The sequence below is a fragment of the Ambystoma mexicanum genome, chromosome 4p, assembly GCF_040938575.1.
Source record: "Ambystoma mexicanum isolate Mex_15411 chromosome 4p, UKY_AmexF1_1, whole genome shotgun sequence".
NCBI classification, from domain to species: domain Eukaryota; kingdom Metazoa; phylum Chordata; class Amphibia; order Caudata; family Ambystomatidae; genus Ambystoma; species Ambystoma mexicanum.
The window spans coordinates 928631708-928652843 of NC_090927.1; the positions used below are offsets into that span (position 1 = coordinate 928631708).

Consider the following 21136-nt stretch of genomic DNA (forward strand, 5'->3'; position numbering starts at 1 on the left):
GCATGTACCCTTTGTGCACTGCAATACAGTGTTGTTTCTTGGATATGACCATTGGTGTGTTGTTTTGTTCCTGACGGAAATAACATGATTAATGCATTTATGTAATTCCATCTGGGATTGTTGAAGTGGTGGTACCTAGTATTGTCTATGAATCTAATGGTGACTTCAATATGGTTTCTTTACTACTGATTCAGTTTCGTAAATTGTTCTATGTTGTTTTACTCTGTTGTCACTTCTGTTTTAGTAAATGCTTAGCCAGTTTTAACAGCATTTGGTGTTTTCTCCTCACACAGGAGCACCTTTGGAACTATGAAGCCCAATATGTTTACAGGTCTGACCTAGTCTAGTTCTATAATTTTACAATGCACATGTGCTTTGCCTAAGTTACATTGCTTTTGCAGTTTGTAAAACATTTTATTTAGATGACACTCACGCAGGGCTGGTTCTACAATGAAATGCCTCCCTCGGCCAGCCACAAAATGGCAGATGACATCTCAACCTTTTTCACTCAATCAATAATTTTCAGTCCCTCCCACTGAGCAAGGCCTAAAGACAGCACACCATTCTCGTCCTTATACATCACTGATGAAATATATACTCAAACTGGTAAACACATCAAAGCTTCCAACACACTGAAAAGTCCCTTGCCATATTGTCACTCTGGCACCAACCCTCACGTCCATGTGCATTGCCTCGCTAACAAAAGGCTGAATGCCCAGCACGCTGAAGAGATTCACGTCTGAGGAAACCAACTGCAGATATAACATCTTGACAAATGTCCTACTCTTCTAGGCTAAAATGCTAGAGACATTGGTGACGTCACAATTTCAGGAAGAAGGGGAATTGTTGGGTGTCCTGACCCACGTTTGAGCTATCATGCTGCAACATTTGGTGCTGTGGGCTTAGAAAATCCAAGATGGCCAAAAATCCCACAAGTGCGCCAGAATCCAGGAGAACCACGCAGTTTGTGCGCCCACCAAAATGGTTACCTAACTTGCCACCCACCAGTGTAAAGAAAGATCTTTGTTAACAAAATCCACTGTTACTGATGTCAAAAAGTTGCTGAAATCGTGACTCATTGGACCACTTTAAAGATTCAACCCTTTTGTGGGGTTCCACATAACCATCTTACTGTAAGGAGCCCCATCAAAACAATGTTAAGCAAGGATTTACTACCATGTAAGAACCATTCCTGTTTGGAATGCATTAATCCAAGAAAAATCCCAAAAATGGGTGCATTACCAGTACTCACCACTATCAGAAAGCCGGCGGTTTAAAACAACACCAGCCATTTGTGTAAAACTGAATAGATGAACCCAAAGCAGGCCAAAGAAAGACTTACTGAGAGGTGGATAAAATGTAACGTTATATTCTGAAGTGACTTGAAGGTTTATAACAAGACTGGCTGAGCTGTGGATTTCAGCAGTTTAAGTAAATTTGGACTGAAAGACACTAAAAATCTAAATGTTTAAAAGAAATGAGTGACCTACTTTTGAGTGTCACATAGGTTGCAATTGTTTAAATGTCATAGTTTGAAACTTAGAATCAGCATTCTAGCTGCATATGTAAAAATGGTTAGTTTTATTTGAATGCAGAAAACTGGGTAACTAAAAGTGACATTAGCTGGGGCCTGGCTTAGGGAACTGAATTCTGCCCACCAGCTACCCCCGACAGGAGTTGAGACTTGCACAACTGCTGTGTTCCCAGGCCTAGCTGCCTTTTGCTGTTCCCACCAAAAGGGATATGACACTTCTCTGATTGAATTACCAAGGGACTGCTAGAGACTAAACATAGGACCCAGGCAGAGGGTTTATTGAAGGGGCCATAAATGGCTTCCTCTTGAACAATGGGCCTTCCAGGGCCCAGGCAGATGGTTTATTGCAGGGGTCATAAAAATGGCTTCCTCTTGGCAGAAACTGGGAGGGGGAGAAACTGGAGACAGAGGCTGAGCTTGAAGAAAGTGGAAAGACTGGTTTCTGTACCATGTGACCTGAAAAGACACACCCCTGTAGCCAGAATATGGTCTTAGAAAAAGATGAATAACTCATAGTACGGACTTGTCATAATTATTTAAATGATACCATAATTCTTGTGATTTTTCTGCCCACATTTTAAGAGGTTTTTAGAACGGGTGGCATGATCTGGGGGCAAGCTAGCAGTTAAGAGGGTATTACTTAAAATGTATGCATGTTAAAAGTCTGATACTTCATCAATTAATGCCTGCATGCCTTGCACACATTTGGGTAAATTTGAGTAAGAATCTGATATTGGTAACCTGACCAAAAAGTGAAATATGTTGCCATTTCTCAATGCAAGCTCTCAGGAAGAGCAGATTTGGACAGGGTATACCTCCTGTGATATGTGATGGGTGCATGTAATTTTAAACAAATGTGTACCTGTGCAAATGTCTTTTGGGTCAAAATATAGATTGTGTGTAATTTGACAGGGGTGGGTTCTCTGTACCATAAACAGACCTCATCATGATGACACTTCATTTCATTCCCCCAATCAAGGGGAAGAGGATGAAGTGGCCAATGACAAGTGGAGAGGGGTAGGGCCTAGGAAGCTAGCCTTTCCACCACCCATTTTCAAAACACATAAAAGCAGACAGTCAGGACAGATAGGGACATTCTATTCCATCTGCTGCGGGACGCTCTGCCGGGAAAATCCATACTTTACCTCCATCAACCTCCAGAGCGCCAACATAGAGACTTCAATCTATCCACCTTCAGAGACCAATACTTTACTTCAGAATTTGTAGCAGAGAGGTCAACTACAAGCTAAATCCCTCTTTAGCAGGCCTCAAATCATTGCCATCATCACTGCCAGGAGAGCTGTTTGAATTCTTTGCAAGAACTCTTGCCATTTGCCAGAGAGCAGTGTTGTATCCAGAGAGAGACCAGCTGAACCGGAGACCGCTGTATCCGGACCCACAGACCTGATCAGAACCAGAGACCCAGACCAGACCAGCAGAGTGGGCTGACCCAGACGCTGTGCGCAGAGACCGTCCGTGGCGAGTGAAGAAAACCTGACCAGATCCGTGGCGAGGCCCATTCTATTTCTAAATATATTGTGAGTACCTAGCGGAACTGTGCAGAACCAATCTCTTAGTTAAAATAATATAATTCATTCTATTTTAATCTAACCAGAACTGTCTCCTAACTGTCACCTGTCATTTTGTAAAGCTGTCACCTGTCATTTCTAGCTGCTAGCTGTCACTTGTCACTTTGAACTTTAAAATTTCAAATCTGAAAAACAACCTTTACCATATCGCTCATATCTCCGTGACCGTTTGTCTTAGAGACTTGCAGTAACTTTCCTCTGAAAGCTTAGAATATTGGCTTTTCAACGAACCTAGAACCGCATTCCTATTCCATACACTTCTGCCGCAAACGCGAAAAACGCACTCGCGAATTTGCCGCGATTTGCAAATTTCTCCATGTGTGAAAACAGCAGCTCCCTTGCTTTCCTTGCTAAAAATTCATTTGCCTCTTAAGAACCATCCCTGAATCATTGCTAGAGTGAGCCTGGACTAATATTAACTTGATACCACTCACCCTGAACCTCTAGAGGGAATTAAAAGCATTTTAGCATATTTTTCACTTCATTGCCAGCACATATAAAAGCATTTTGGGCCTGTGTTTCAAACTTCTGTAGTCTAAGCTTGCTGGGGTGAACTGAATTACATTTGATTGCATTTCTGAGAACTGTGTGCTTTCCTTCCCTTTCCTTGCATTACATAAAGGGGGGAGTGGATTGCCAGAGAAAAGTGATTACATTGTTTTGTTGAAATCATATTGAGTATTTTCTGTATTGCATTTTCATTCAACATTGCATCCATCTGAACTTATATAAAGCATTCTCTACCACCTTATTCTTCTGTTCCTATTCACAAGTGTGCCAGTGCCAGACTATCCATTATTGATTACTGCTCAGATTAAGTGTGATATTCAATTATTAATTTATTATAAAGTGTGATATATATATATATATTTTTTAAATTCTCAAATAAACCTTTTAACTTGCAAAACAGAACTACTTCTTGGCTCAGTGGGGTCAGGGGGATTCCAAGAGAGGGGTGTTATATAGGGGTAGTCATCCAGAACGCATGAACTGGACATAAAGATATATCAATAAGGGTTTCCATTCAGAATCCCAGACTAGGCATTGACTTAGCTGTAGTGTTGAATTGAATCCTCTTACAGAATCCAGTACCCTGCTGCAAAACCGGCAATCTGGGTTTAGATCCTCCAGATGGTCTGAATGGACACTGATCAACACCAGAGAAGATATGCTGAAAGCTGCCGACAATAATCAAACTCCCTGTGCAGATTTGTCTTGATGTACCCACAGCAAATAACACAGTAGATCACACAATGTTGGTCCACTGTTTTCATCATTACTTTGGAATATCGGGCATTGCCTTGGCATGGATCTTTTTATTCCTCCAGGATCGCAAAGCACTGGTGAACTTGGGCCAGAAACTTGGGGTCTTGCAATGCTTAGCCCTCTCCCATGCATAATCAGTGTTTACATGCACCCTTTAGCAAACTTGATCCGGACCATTGTCCTAGCATTCCAGCTCAAGGAGATTGTTGGGGAGAATTCTCATAAATGGCTAATTTCCCTTACCTACTGAGTCCCTCAGCAGCTTTGCTGGATTTCTAGGATTTTTTTTTTTCACCTGGTAAGAGTGTGAGGCTTTTTCCCACTCTTACATGTGTTTTGCTGTTTGTATTTTCACTTTTTGTGTGATCTTGAGCAGTGGAGCCTCACCTACCCCATGGCCTCATATTTTTATTGTGTGTTACACAACACCTTCAGTGCAGTGACACAGGGTTGTTTTTTAGACTTCCCACTGACTCCATTTTTCTGGGGCTGACTACTGTCACTTAGTCACTTTAAACCACATACCCAGTACACCCCATCTTATAGTATTGGAAAGGGTTAACTCTTATCCCTTTTTGTCTGTGCCTCTTGGAGCATTGTTTCGCTCCCTTTACATTAAGACTTGGCTGGTGGCAGTGGTATGTACCCTAACTTTTCTACTGTGGTTATCTTATATAAACGTGGTAAAGTTTTAGGCTATTATATTAGCCTCGAACATAAACCCGCTTGACCAAATACATTTTATTTTGGCTCCGGCTGGGTTTATTCGCCATTTCTTTTTGTTAGTCTTTCTCGTGTTTTTCTCTGCGCGCCAAACTGGGGATGATTCCTTTGTTCGCTGTCTTTTCGCGGGCTTCTGCACAGAAGCCCTCCTTAAGGCTCCTGAAAGTCTAGGTAGGCAGGATGTGATGAGGGGTCTTCGGACCCCTGCCATGGGTTCCCTTGGTAACCCAAGTCACACTCCTATTTGATTGGCTGAGGGGACTGTCATTGCCAGGACAGTCACCCTGCTGTGTGATTGACAGCCAGGCTGTACGAATGGGGGAAAAATGCATAAAAAGCAGATCTCTGGGACTGGAAAGGCAGCGTCGCCACTGGAACGAAAGAACCAACAAGGAACTGGAAGAAGAGGACCACTACAAAGACTGAACTGCCCGGTGAAGCCTTGCTGCAGGTCTGAATCTTCAGAATCCTACGACAGAGAAGATCCTCCAGGAAACTTCTTCCCTTGACCTGGTGGGACCAACCAGTTTGCCCAAACTACAAGCCAGTACCCCTCCTCTGGTCGAATTCGCTGTACAGAGCTACAGTCGGCCGGATAGCCAGGAAGGTCGGCCCTGCTTGGGTTTTAAGGGGCACACCTTTTATTCGTTGTTTTGCTCTGCTGCTGGCTTCTCCCCTGGGTGGCGCAGGACCCTCCAGTCTTCCTACTTCGTGTCAGTCCGACAGTCGCTCCAGGAACCGTGAGCCTGCAGAAACCACCAGGAACGTCCACCTCAGCTACAGCTCCCTTTCCGTTGGTACTGTCCAAATCCGGTTGTCTGTTTCGTTGAGCGGCGATGAATGTGTTTGAAATCTTTCTCCAATCCTAGGGCTTGTCCTTCTCTTCTCTTTGACCTAACTTTTCTCTCAACCAACCTCGTCCGGAATCTGTGCCACAAACTTTACCACAAACTACCCTGAACTGTGTGATCTTGAGCAAAAGACTTTTGAACCATTGACTTTCGCCTTAAGCCTTTTCTAGCTGATCTCCTCCTCACTGAAGTTCCTCTTGTTCAATTGCCCTGAGTACTTACCTGTTGGGTTTGAGTTAATTTCTAATAACTTGGTCTTTCCCTTTTAAATTGCTGGAGTGACATTTTGCTCCCACTTCATTTTGTGAGCTTAACTTGTCTGGAATTTAAGGGAAGTGGTGTGGTGTATTTATGACTGTGATTTTTAACCTGCTTAGAATAGTGAAATGTTATACAACTGTTGAGTAAATAAATATATATTATTTTACTTAGAAACCTTGAGTTAGTGTTTTCCTGAACCATAGTAATTGCTGTCCTTTGTGTAACTATTCGATACTGCTCACTTACTCTTGAGATAAGTCTGGCTGCTCCGCTGCTGCTACCACTTTAACTGTGTAGTACAGGCTTGTACCAAAGGTGAAATTGTACTGTCAATTGTGGTCTTAATAGTGTGTGGTGTTCCCAAAGGGTACTGCATATAATTCTGCCTAACAGAGATGGAACACAAATCCTCATTAGTCTTGACCTCCTGCAGACACCCCAAAGACCATCACAGCACAGCTAAGATCACTCGGGGGCAAACTTTCATTTAATTGGAAAAAAATCAGAAATCTTATTGTTTATTAGCATAAAATACCTACCTTTCACCTTGCCAGAATCCATGTGTACATTGCCTACCTCTGCGGAATCGGCACGGAATCTAGACATTGTACTCCATGCCAGTCTGTCCGCTCACAATCAGGTCATATATAATCCAGAAATTGCCATAACCACCTCATTATATTCTGGAATTTCATATCTTACCTCGAGTTCCGTGACAGAGTGAAAACCATTCCAGCATTTGTGTTGAAGTGTCTATGCAGGGGATTACAAAGAATACATTGAAACAACTTCAACTGTTCAAGAACTGGGTAGCATGCTTGGAACTCTGTTAGAACACAACACCACATCACATGGGGTTTTATGTCACTCCATTGGCTCCAAAATAGTACAGCGAGTAACCATCAAAACCATAAAAATTCAGTGCCTAGTACACAGATCAACATGGGATCCATCCACGGTGTACCTAGCTATTCTGTAGCACAGGTATACAGACAACTAAGGTCATCCAGATCAGTGAGACCAACCTGACACACTGAAGAGCGGGTGGAAGAATGTTGTTGAGTTCCATGTGTTAAAATCTCAGCAAAAAGGCAGTGGTTTTGCCACCACAATCCATGTAATGAATGCGGGGGACACCCTGCAACCCCTGGACTCATACCATTTAAGGGGCGCATGGGATACCCCTGCTCCCCTTAAATAGTGCAATGGGTACACCTTTACCAGGTTTTTTGCCTTGATTCTTTTCACAGACAACTTTTTTGCCGCAATATTATTACTGCACACCTGTTGATGCTGTGACGAGCTCCCGTGCATGTCTCTGAAACGTCCTCTCTGTAACTTGCTACTGCCTACCAAACATGCGCCCGCAAGCCTTTGGGCAAAGAAGGCAATACAAATAAATAAATACAAATACAAATACAGGTGCATTCCAGAGGCAGGGAATAATGGGCATTGTCCTGGGGTAGGCATGGAGACGATCCCCTGGTCATTCTACCTAGGTTACACCTGTGAGTCACAGAACCACCTTAAATGCACACCCTCCCTAACTGTGAGAGCATGTATCCCTCTCTCTAGGCCGAACCAAAGCCTTCAAAGAGAAAAAGAAACACTCCCCTTTTATTCAGAGCTATTTTGAATCATTTGCTGGTAATAACCTCTGTTCTGATACTATTTCACTTATGTCAGCAGTATCAGAAACCTATTTTAGAGCCCTGACAAGATGCTCAGAGAGTTCCAGACTTGATACAATATTACAAGGTCACTGAGTGTTTTGTGAGCTCCAGATTCTTGTAATTGTTACAAACTGGTAAGTTTGAAGATTTGTAACTGTGGGCTTTCCCCTGTATATGAGAAACCTACCATTTCATTGTACAATGTTGCATATCCACCAGAAGCCATCAATTCCTGTAAACTCAGGAGGTTTTAATTTACCAAGGAAGTTTCCATCATACAATGTGGGAATAGAAGCTCCGAGCACTGCACAGGGAAACATTGAAATGGTCAGAAAGGGAGGATTGGGATCAACGATGGGTGACTTAGGTGTGTTCTAGTCCCCTGAAACACGAATGGGTCAGATGCACAAAGAGGTATTCAACCACAACCCTGCCCCAATTACCAAACACAGGTGGTGTGACTCACTGTGTAAGTCCGTTCCAGGGAGAGCGCTGTAAAACCCATGGAGCACAGTGTCATTGTGGGTTGTTAGAGAGTGTCGGGAGTCATACCAGGAGTTTTGAAGTGCTGGAGATAAGAGGGAAGGGTTTCACATGTTTTCACCCCAGCTATTTTACACTTTGGCAGTTTAACAGTGGTGTTTTCCCCGTGGATGATTTTGTCATTTTTACTTTTTGGGAATGTGGGCGGGGGAGATTCCCCCAACACCCTTCTAAGTGGGTGGGGGGTCCACAGTTTAGGGGAGTTGGGGAACTGACCCAAGAGTTGAGCGAGGGTCTTTGAAGCGGTGGAGACTATTCCTGGCTCCATCGCGCTCTTTGGTAGAAGTTGCATCTTGGCAGAAAAGCTTGGCAGATTGAGGACTAGCAACTATATTCGGGAACCCCTGAGATATTTTCAATGCCACTGGGAGGTGAGGTGCCCATTCATAAAGATAAGGGGTGTATCGATCACTTTTACTCCCTAAAACTAGTCAAATACTCCCAAAAAGAATTAAAATGGGAAACGGACACATCAGAGCATCTCCTCACTGATTTCATCAACACAGCTGCATGGATATGTTTGGACCAGTAGTACGCGTAGAGCCACAGGAAGAAACTCCACTATTGTTACTGCCTGATCTGAAGAGGTGAACATTTACCTTTTAATGTGCATGAATATCTTGGTTCAAAGAAATATATTTCTTAGAAAACATTTTTGTTTTACAGGTAAAACATGTTTAGTCCCTCAAATACTCCCACTAGGAATGGGGCTTACGTTTTTACTCACAACTTTAAAAAATGATTAAAATACTCCTGCTTCAAATTCTTATCTGGATTATTGCATGTGCTTATTCCTCATCACGTGCATGAGTCCCCCACGTGACCTGTTTTTGTCTCTCAATCTCTGCTACACGCCCCCTTTTTGAAACCAGGGCTCATTTGCAATTAAGACATAGGCAATTGATCCACAGACATGGTCTCTGAAAATGGAAATTGCAATGTTTTATACAAGTTGAATTCTACTTGTGTCTTGCTGTAAATGTAACTGGTGTACAGATGGGCCTTTAATCACCCTAACCCAAACAGGCCCACCACTTAAGTGAGTACATGGTTGTACATAACACTTACTGTATAATTATCCACGGAGCAGTTAGATGGTGTTGCAGGACTAAACTAACCCAAGTCTTAACAAACCAAATCAGTTCACCTTTTATATACATTTTTGCAACAGTTAAAACACTCCCAGATACATTATTGCAATCAACCCCCACATATGATTGGACAAAAACCTCTTCAAAGAAACACCATTTTATCCCAATTCCTACATTTTTATTGGCCATTTTTATCTTAATTGTCATCTTCCGATCATATATAGAACACACCTCTTAATAGGATTCGTCCATAGTAGTTCATGACGTCCGCACATTGGTAATGAAACATAATTAATTACTAGCAATAACTGGCCTAAGCTCTTAGCTTTAACTTTTAGTTTGCACATGGTTCGTGTAAATATTTCAAGCAATATGAGGGAGGCTAGGTAAATAATTTCCCTTTGAGTTAGCGATACTATCGAATTCCCCAGGTCACTGTTCCAGTGAAACTTTCCAATCTGCAAAACTGCCATTTAATCGCGCAATTGAAACTCTGGCTTACCCTGCGTTTTACTGCTGACCAAAATAATTAACAAAACTCCTTCTGTCACAGGAGATTACATCTAATATCTATGATACTTCTCAAACCATACGTATTGATGGCTATTTTCTACAGCTGTGCTGATCGCAAAGGTTTGTGAAGTTACTTAGTCACCTATCCCCTGGCTCCTGAAACCTCACAGAACCAGTTTCAAAGTTCACTTTGCAAAACAGCCCTTGTGTTTTCATCCATTTGTGAAAAGCCCACTATATTGACATTCATGAATTCCCCATATATTTGTATTAATGTGCATGTATGTTTTTACATTTGGTGATTTTGACATTTTATCTTTTTACGCGCATGCTAGCCATTATCTATCAATTTCATGACAGACAGTAAAGCTAAAGTAACATAATTATCTGCACTTTGATACATATGAAATTGCAACATCGCACCCAGTTTGCTGTCACCCTCAGTTATTAATATGGCGTGCAAACATGAACACTTCTTAATCATGGGGACCTTTCCTGACCACCCCAACACTGGCTTGTAGCTCCTCTTTCCCTACCCCTTCCCATGCCTCTTTCTGTTTTTCTCTATCCTATCCCCCCTTTCCCCTCTCTAGGCTCTCTAAAGCAGCACGAAATAGACTTGATATTCACTCAAGGTGACTTTGTGTAATTCAGATGTTTTGGGTGAAGTTGTGATTAATTATATACAATTTTTCAAACATGGATTCAATGGGCTTCGATTTTACAACTGCGTATTGAGCGAAAGTCAAACCTAGAATGTGGTCCAAATGAAACTACCATGCTCTGCTACATAACCCCTATTTGTAGTCTTCCTCTTGCAACCTTTAGTAGATCTGACAAACCATGTTAGGGTTACAACTCAAAGCTGACCAAATAAGCAATGAGTGGGGCATTGGGCTATTGTTTTATATGACCAGAAACAGTATGGAACCCTTGTGCAGTATCAGCGATTAAAGGTTTTGTGTCATTCCATACCTCCATATTACACTGTCCAAAATAAAATGCTTTGTGTCTTTCAGGTCTGTGTCTGAACTTCTGTCAAATTCAAAATTTGATGTGAATTATGCATTTGGTCGCGTAAAACGGAGCTTGCTACACATTGCAGCTAAGTAAGTTTAACTAGTTTGTTCTTGCCTGTGTTGTGGTTTCACATTTCCAAACTGTCCTGCACCTCTGTGACTTTCATCTTCTCAAGCAGCGAGATCAATTCATCCAAATCCTAGGGTAGCAGAAGTCACATTACCGATTCAATGACATCAAAGGAAGTGACATCATATGACGTTTCACCCAATTAAATCATTAGAAGTGTTGTCAGGTGACCTTTGGGCCAGATGGTGACACAGAAGGTGATACTACAATAAGTCTAATATTACATTTCCACAAATATTAACAATGCTGACGGAAGGCTATTTTCCTTGCTAATCGCATGTTATTATTTGGCTGCATCAACATACCATGAGTGGAATCATGATATGGCAAGTGTACACCGAACAGAGCCATCATAGTTCAGGGGAGTTAGCTTTGTATACTAGTCAAACATCACATACCGGGTGTAGTAGAATTATGCTAAATAAAGCCAAAAACGCCCAGACACTCCACAGTATGCTAAGTGCAACCACATTTACCCAGGTAGTGCCATACTATGCCAGGTGTAGCTAGCATATGCAAAGCATAACCTCAATCAACCATATAGAGCTAGGTAAAGCCATGCATGGCAGGTACTTTCCCCATATAAAAATGGCCAGGTGCTGCCATCATATGCCACAACCTAGTGCCAGTGGGCATGCTATGTCTCACCAGCAGTGGCAGATGTTTGATAAAAGACCATAGCAGGCATGTCAAGAAAAGCACACGTGTGGATTTGGGAAAGGTGGTAGGGATGGGTTGTAGGTAATATTGGGGGCTCTTGGGATATGACAATGGCCAATTTAGTGGTAGATCTGAGCTTATCTGTTTTTTATATTGAAAACCTAACTAAATCCCTTATAGGGAATCTTTTTTTTGAGGACATAAGGTACATTAGGTCAATTGAGGTACAGTGTTTTGCCCAGGATCACACAATTTGCTAAAGTGGAGAAGATAGGATATGTACACAGTTATCCCATTTTTGCAGTCTCTAATTTAGCTATTCCTCCCATACCACTGTTTGCTTTACCCCAACATATAATTGTGTGTGTTGTTTTTGTCAATGCCAGAACCTGCTGTCTATGCTCAGGACAGGTGATCTGTAAATCACCAAACTATATATGAACCCCACAATATGAAGCTACAGTTTTTAAGTCTTGTTGTGTGAAACAATCCTTATACATGTTTCAGTTTTCTTGTTACCATTTGTAGCCCTGTAAATAATATATCTAAATGTTCTCCAATTGAATACTACTGAATGTATCCAGGCTGGAAGGGTGAAAGGCTGAAGGTCTCTGCTGGGATTCAAAACTGTGACCAGTTGGTAGAAGCTAAGCCTTAAGTGATTGTGCCATCTCCATCCCTTTATTCAGACTCTGAAAGGGGGTCATTTCTGAAAATGACTAAAGAAGTAATTGTGCACAAAGTGTCGCACATAAGAAATGAGAAGACAAACAAACAGCAAATACTTGAATATAATAATTTAGAAGATGCAATTTCGGGTGCACTTGTTTAGCGTTGTTGATTTCCTTTTCTAATTGGATTCGGTTCGCACTTCTGGGTGTGTTGCTTCTTGTGATGGTGCCCAAATAATTTTGAAACGACTGGAGCAAAAGAGATTTATTTCAGACCCAACATGCTTTTCTGCAGCTATAGATGCTGTGCTCGGACATAAATCACTTTCTGACACCAAGTGTGTGGGCCTTTGAACACTGGTACTGCCTCTGACCAGGAGTTGTAGGCACAGTGCCAGGGTATCGGGAGGAGTACCAGGGGTAGCAACTGCTACTTCTGACGACCCCACATGTTCTGTAGCATTGTAAAAGTCGCACACAATGCAAATACAAAATGAGGGCGATGCTTAGCTTTTCTAATGTAAACTTCACAGCAAACAAGATCAAGAAACCCATATCCCTGCCGCAACTCGAGCACAAACGAATGCATGCCTGTTGCTCGTACTATGTATGTTGTAGGCCTACCTACAAATATTTCCGTGTATGAGGTAGGATGTTAAACATTTCATAATGTCTGAAGTGTATATTTTTCCTGCATCATTTTGTATCCACATATGCTTGAAAAAGTGGCGGCAAACATTACGAATCACCAAGGGTATACACTTTCAAATGGCTTATTGAGGTATTAAGAACCTGACTAGCAGGCTCCTTTTCCCATTAATGGCTCGCCACCAAGTTAAGGAGGGATTGGTGGTGCCATGAAGGTCAGACCCTCATTCAGTTTCTTAGCTCAATTCACACCCCGGTACAATGTACAGGGAGTGAAATGTTTTTTTGAAAAAAGTTCCCTTTTTATTATTCAAAGAAAGGGACACTTTCCCAAGCAAGCAAGGCTGCTGTGCCAAAACGACTACTACTCTGCAGGAGTTACAGGCATGAGCAGTGGTTTATAACACCTACTCAGCCCCACACCACTACTAAACCAGCAGTGTTCTCAAACATACAGGGAACCAGGCTCAACATGAATGATACTCCTACTTTGTTTCTTTAAGGTAGCATGGACTGATGATGGGCTAGACTCTTCAAGAGGGGTGTGCACTAGCAAGGAAGCATCCAAAGCAGCAATAGTAATGTGATAACCAAATAAAAGAAATGCCCCAATCAAGGTCCTGTAAAATACAAGGCGTTAATCAAAATTAAAGGACAAACAAATACAGCGTACCCAGTGATGGAATACACAGAATATGGTGAACTTTTTGTTTTGTTTAAGGGGCACTCTGAGTATCAAGACAGGGGTTTGCAGGCAATTGTCTTTGCAGAAGTGTTTAAGTTGAAGTATATGTCTTTTAAAAAGATAAGGAGTGGGGTCTTATTTGCCATTAGAGCCCTTAAAACCAGACATCACAAAGACAAAATTGTTTTTCTGCTCTTAATTTCTCTAATGTAACTCCAAATCCAATTCCACTAGAAACCACTAATTGAACATCAATGATATCTAAGGAACAAGTAACCCTTTCTAAGGAAATTATCGTATTTTCCTAGTTACATTACAAGATATACAATATACACCAATCAAAATAAATACATTGATCTTTTAAACTAAATTGAGATGAATTGGAATGCAATTAATGAATTCCCCCTAACTTTGCCTACACGTGTTTGTGAGCGGGTTCAGGATATAGATCTTGTACCTACTGCCGTAAGCTTCTTCGAGACATTGTTGGCTATTAAACTGACAATTGTAATGTCTCTGCTTGTTACAATATTATTATGATATTACAATGATCACTCGTATACAATAAAATAAAGAAACAAAAGGCAATACAGAGAAAAGAAATGACAAAATGTCATACTATAAGTATAAACTCCAGTTATTATGCCCACATAGATTTATTATCACAAATCAATTAAGTTCTTGATGTAGCAATGTCCAACTATCATGTCTATTTAACCAAAACAAACACTTACAAATTATATGTATTTTCAGTTAGATTTTATACCTGCATCTGTGATGAAATTCAGTATTGCTGTGCACGTGTTATTTCAGGTTTAAAGGGCTTATAAAGAAACACTTAGGGTCTAATTCACAGAAGCGTTTTATATTGGCAAAACTGCTCTGTGAATTAGGCCCTTAGTGTTTCCTGCCTCAGACAGTCTGCAGGTGAAAGGTTGTTTCGAACCTACCTTCCCCAGTGGCCGTTAGATTCCCTGTGGGACATTCTGCAAAGGTTTAGTTATTTAAAATTCCATACAACAGAATGAACCCCACTTTGCCAGCTTTAGAAAAAAGAACATAGATGTGGGTTTCCTAACACATACAAATAATTTAAATATGGAAAAGGGTGTAATCTGCATTGCAGTTTCATAACAATGCATGCATCAAATAGTAATGCATGCATCAAATAGTACATCTTTATGCCATATAAAATTAGCAGGAAAACTCTACTGGAAGGAATCAGTTTGACGGGTCTAATAATGTACTAAAATGCATCCAGTAGGAAAAACAATAGGTCCCTAAAAATCTGAAACTCTTTTAATCAAGGAATGTAAGCATCTTTCTTTTGGTGGCAACTGTTTATGAAAGTTATCTCAGTGCTCTTCCCAGTCTCTAAACACAAGGAAAAGTCACTACTCCTCATAGATTAGAATATGCTAGGGCAGTGTGTTTTTTCAACTAAATGGGTGTGCATAGTTCGCAAAAGTATACCTTGCTTATAATCATGTTACATTGTGGTCTGTGGAAATAGTTGTTCTATAAATTATAATAGTTGCAATAGAAAATGTGGCTAACTCCTCTGTTAAAGAAAGTATCTCTGAATCCTAATGATCTTCTAAATTACAGACCAATTACCAATATCCAATTTTTCTTGACATTTCTCAACAAGGTAGCCAACTTGCAGCTCCAACCTCATCTGAAACGGGAACGCCTCTTCACTATCAATCAGGGTTTGCTACAGGCATGAGCATTGAAACTACACTGATTGATGTTAAAGACCATCTTCTCAACATTGTGGACCATGACTCAGTAGGACTGTTAATGTTTGATTTTTCAGCCACTTTCGACACCCTCACCTCTTCCATAAGTATAGCTAGGTTAAACAAGGCTGCAGGACCTTCCTCAAAGGCCTCAAAATGGCTCTCATCGTTCTTGAAAAATAGACCTTTGAGTAAAGATTGGGGACCATGAATCTGAGGCAGTGAACATTGTGGATGGAGCCCCTCAGGGTGCATGTTTGTCTCCATTGCTGTTTATCTTATGACACTGCATGACTGGCTGGTTTCACAAAATATTTAATTTCCGAATTATGCTGATAAAACCATTGTGGCAGGTGTTTTCCAACACATTAAGAAGTGGCTGGATTGGAACTGGCTCCGCCTGAATGCATTTAACAGAATGTCTAATGTTTTCCTCCAATCTCTCAGATCTAAACCGTTTGACTGATTATCATGATGCTTTTTCTTCTTTAAGTTTATTTTGGATAAAAACATATCCATGAAATAATTCAATCATATTGTGCACAGAATTAAATCATTAAAATACATCAGCAGAAATTGTAATTGGGTTAATAAACAGGAAAGTATTTGTATAAAACCCAAACAGTTCCTCAGATACGCATTCTGGGATGCATTTGGGGTATGCAGTGCTCCATTTAATTTGCTCGTAATGACTCGAATTAAATATTCCATCGCAATCTACCAAACATCTTATGATGCAATTTCCATTCCAAATCTGATATTAAAATTGGGGTCACTGATGAGCAGCCTACAAAATGGCTGCCTGCTGTTGAGCCTCTTCGAAGGCCACCCATAAAATCCTGTAGACGTACCGCTATATGGAACCGCTGACACCATCATTCCAGGCAATGGTGAATTAAAGGGCCAGGCACACACAGTGAAAATGTGAGGGTGATTGCACTGGTAGAACAGAAGCTACACGACCCACTGTGTGCTTCGGTATGGGGGTTGGAGGCCAACACAAGGAAGAGCTGGGTAGCACCTCATCATAGGTAGCAAGGCAGAGCTGTGCACTGTTAGAGCTGAGGCGTGGCGGACATCTCCCAGGTCTTGCCCCTGGGAATCCCTTTGGCGCCGAGGAGACCGTAAGGCGAGACCTGGTGCCTGCAAAACCATTGCCATTGTCCGTAGAGAGCGGCTCCAGGGGCTGAGTGGTATAGTGAGCTGCAGCGTTGCCACGGGAGTGCTCCTTCGTGGAGACACTGGGAAGCTAATCTCTACAGGAGGCCCAAGCAGCCTGTAAGAGCCACTCCTTCACCCCCGCCCCACTCCACATGGAACATTAGAGGAATCGGGACAACTAGCCCCAAAACCCAAAGGGGGAGTTATGCAGCTCTCAAAAAGCCTCATCAGCACAGCTGCACCCACACTACGCAGGCTTCACACCATCATGACCAAAGGGGGTGAAGGTGCTAAAAAACAGAGCCACATGGAGGCATTCACGTGACAAACGAGCAGACCACGGCCTACGCAAGCTGCAGAGGCGTATGATGCGGACGCGCAAACGAGTCAGGACCCTGACTTGCAGTAAATACAGGAATTTATGCAGAATGGCTTTGCTTCCATAAACCGAAAACTAGACAACATTACTTCTATTATTAGCTCCCTTAAGGCCAAAATGGACCAGGAAAGCTCAAGGCTCTGTCTAGTAGAAGATGATGTTCAGACCCTCAAAACCCAAATGGCCAAACCAACCAAGGACTTAAAGGCGGCTTTGCAGAAGTGTGAAGACCTTAAATCAAGATCAAGAGGGAATAATATCTGGATTTTGGGCATACCTGAGAGGATCGGGCAAATGTTACGCTCACCTGGTTCCCACAGGGGCGTCGATCGGACCCGGACAGCTGCGGTCTCCACCAACGTGATGCGTAGTGCCAAGATGACTGTCTGGACTGGCCTGCCTAATCTCGTCTGCTTGATCCGTAGAAGTATTCTCCTGCAAGTGGAGAAAGGGATTTAGCCACCCATGGCTATGAGTGATAGCCCCCTCCCACTGTTCTCGTTCTCCCTTCTTGCCACCTCCGATATCCTCTTTTAGGAACCTCACCTTATGTTTTTAAATGATGAGCTCTCCATCCTGCGTGGATTGCAGGGGCGCGTTGATGCCAGTTACTTCACTGGTTTGAAGGCGTGGGAGAGTTCCAGAGAGTATTGACTCTGAGATTCCTGGCAAGGTTCGGTAAGTATCAAGTTCATAGAGTTCAATATGTCCGATGATTCGTTCTTGTCCCCCCTTCCTTCCTTGTCTTGCAACTAAGATTGTGAGAAGATACCCCTCCTGGCAGTTGGTGGCGCTCAGGTAAGAGTCTGTATTACCCAACGCCGTCTGGTAAATGTTGCCGGTGTTTAACGTGTTGTTTTCTCTCCCTTTGCATGTGCGGCACATGAAGATGTGGAGAGTTATAGAATAATGCCTCCGGTGGTAATCAAGTAAGTCTATGATAAGTGTTTTATTTGTTGGTTTTCTCGGCTCACCTTGTTGTTTTCTTTTGTCCCTCAGGTGCCGGAGTTCGGCGAAGAAATGATGGAGGCAGCGCCGAATCGAAAGATGCTGCGAGGACTGGTGAGTATGGCGCGGCGCTGTAGCTGGAGATGCGACGCGTACAGAAATGATGTTCCTTCCAGCTCCGGAGTCGAGATGGATCCGAAATCAGGTGAGGAATTCGAAATAGTTTGTTTTCTAATCTTGTCCTTTTCTTTCCTCTTGGTTTTAGGAGCTCCAGGTTCGAGGCAGGCGTGGCAGAAGACTGGATGTAGACTGCAGGCATGGTGAGCGTTACGCTGCTGGATGCAGAATAATGGGAAGCGTGTGCTGTTGTTCGGGCGTGGTTTAAATAGCCTCCAAAGTAGTTCCATGTAAGAAGTTCCCTAGAACCACGCCCGAGTAAAAAGTAGTCCCTGTAGAAAAATAGTCCCATCCAGGCCTCACGTTGGCTTGGACTCACTAGCAGCATGGTCTGCATCAGGTAAGTAAAGTCTATGAGCCTGGCGCCTATGGTGCCAGGACTGATTTCCATGATGAGCCTGGCGCCTAAGGCGCCAGGACTGAACCCAAACAGCCCCCAGCCGGGGCTGTTGGGGTTTTAAAAGGTATCTGGATGCCTGCTTCCGGAGCTGATGGGCATGGTTCTGATGCCCGGGGGTAGGCATCATGACGGCACTCCCCCCCCAAGGCCCCACCTAAAGTTGTTCTTCCCCTTGGCCCTGGTTTGTCTGGGAAGTCCCGATGGAATCTCTTCACTAACCGAGGTGCATGAACGTGGTCACTAGGCTCCCATGACCTTTCTTGTGGTCCGTAGCCCTTCCAATCGATTAAATAAAAAAGTTTTGATTTAACCATCTTGGAGTCCAGGATATTTTTTACCTCGAATTCAGGTTCTCCATCTATCAAGATGGGGTCCAGTGGTTTGGTTAATCTTGTTCTGGTTGAACTGGTTTTAAAAGTGAAACATGAAAGACAGGATGAATTTACATATTAGAGGGTAATTCCAATTTGACGGCCACCGGGTTGATAATGGCCTTAATGGTGTAAGGTCCCAAATATCTAGGGTTAAAAGTCCCTATGGGGCCAGGACTGATTTCCATGATGAGCCTGGCGCCTAAGGTGCCAGGACTGAACCCAAACAGCACCAAGCCGGGGCTGTTGGGGTTTTAAAAGGTATCTGAATGCCTGCTTCCAGAGCTGATGGGCTTGGTCCTGATGCCCGGGGGTAAAGCAAAGATGGTGGAGCTGATTGAAGGCCTGCTTCGGAAGATCCTGGATGATCCGGGCCTGTCCAACACGCTTGTGATTGAAAGGGCGCATCAAATGCCTGCAATGAGACTTAAACCGGGGCACTTGATTGTCCAGTTATTACTAGGGTGATGAACTATGGGGATTTAATTCTGCTCCTGGCGAAAGGATCATTGCAGTACGAATCGAACATGATTCACATCTATCCAGATTTATCAACCACAGTTCAGCTGGAGAGAAAGTTGTTCATGCTTGTGAAGAAAATGCTGAGAGAAAGAGCTGTGAATACTCAATGCCGTTCCTGGCTCACTTACGAATCCAGCAGAATGGCAAGGTGTATTTCTTTTCTTCTTACAATACACAACGAATCGCTGACCTTTATTTAGTCAAATATCTCTATCCCAAGCAAAACAGCTGTAGGAGCGTCTGGAGGTGGCTCAGGGCAGAATGGTGTAACACACAAAACAGAGTATGGAACAAAAGCTTCACCGGAGCTATTTATTATATTGTGCAGTTAATGCAACCCTAAATCTTTCCCTACAGGGAGTACACTATACTAACCCTGCATGATGTTTCTAACCCTCAAAAGCGCTGATGCGCCGACTACCGGCAGGGAATGCATGGGGACTATTCTTGCCCTATGTCGAAACAATGGAAAACCTTTTCACAATTAACTTCCACAATAGATTTTATACATACAAATTTCTTACAGCTATGGGTCATTAGCCCAAACAATTAAAACCAAAGCAGTTACGGGAAAACCATTTCCCGGCTGCACCCTTGGATGAAACAGACAGGTCACGTGGGACTCGGCGTCAAACACTCTGACAATTTAATTGCCCTCCGTGAGGTGTGTCTGGTTGATCCAGGAGTAATTTCTAAAACATTTTTTTAAGAATATAAGTGTCGCGCAAATTCTCAGCACAACATGCACTCTATGCTCAGCTCTTTTTTTACAGGTGCATGAACCATTCTTTTGTGCGAGAATACATGACACATTTATAAAAGAAAACATAGATTCTGTAACATTGATTCAAACAATTTTTGTCTAAAAGTGCATAAGTCCACTTGTGTCACTCTAAATGAGGTGACATCTGTATGTCTGGTCGACCGGTTTCAATGATGTCTTGCGTGTATCATATTCTTCAGGACCCATTATTGCTTCTTTTGACCCAATCAGCAAGCCCCATAGGGGTGGGATTGCGACATATTCTGTGGATAAAATGAGAGAACGTCAAAATGACTTCTCTCATATATGGGAAAAAGCATGTGGCATTTCCTACTCGCTCTTATTGATAGAATGAAATAATTTTACTTTCCAATGTACTGAACAAGTCAATTTGTGACATTAAAAAAGAGGCTATCTTCACCCTACCCCATCACCATTAAGTGCATGACATCATGTCTAACCTGACAAGATCATACCTGCCCAACTGTTTGTATATGCGAAGAAGAGGCACACTCGATTTCGGCAGTGTTGCCACTTTCAGATAGTCAAGTTGGGACGCCTAAAATGGTACTTAGTCTGCAACATAAGAACACTCATGTTACATTGTCTGTGTGTGTGCTCCCAAGGTATCACATCACCTTGTCCTGAAATATATTATCCCCACAGGACATTTCTTGCAGGACCCCTTCAAAAGCATCACGAATAAGGTTGCGAGACCACAAGAAGCTCATCTCATCAAAGGGATGTTTATGAGTGGCGAGATAAATAGATTTAGAACTGTGGGGATAATATATTTCAGGACAAGGTGATGTGATA

General features: G+C 42.5%; 1 protein-coding gene across 3 annotated transcripts in view; it reads left to right on the forward strand.

Annotated features, from left to right (window-relative positions):
• HACE1 (HECT domain and ankyrin repeat containing E3 ubiquitin protein ligase 1) overlaps positions 1–21136 on the forward strand; it is an 838224-nt gene that overhangs the window by 85743 nt on the left and 731345 nt on the right. For all 3 annotated transcript variants that reach the window (XM_069606519.1, XM_069606520.1, XM_069606521.1), the window contains one exon: positions 11064–11153. In XM_069606519.1, coding sequence (XP_069462620.1) covers positions 11064–11153 — 90 coding nt within the window. The remainder of the gene's footprint in view (positions 1–11063; positions 11154–21136) is intronic.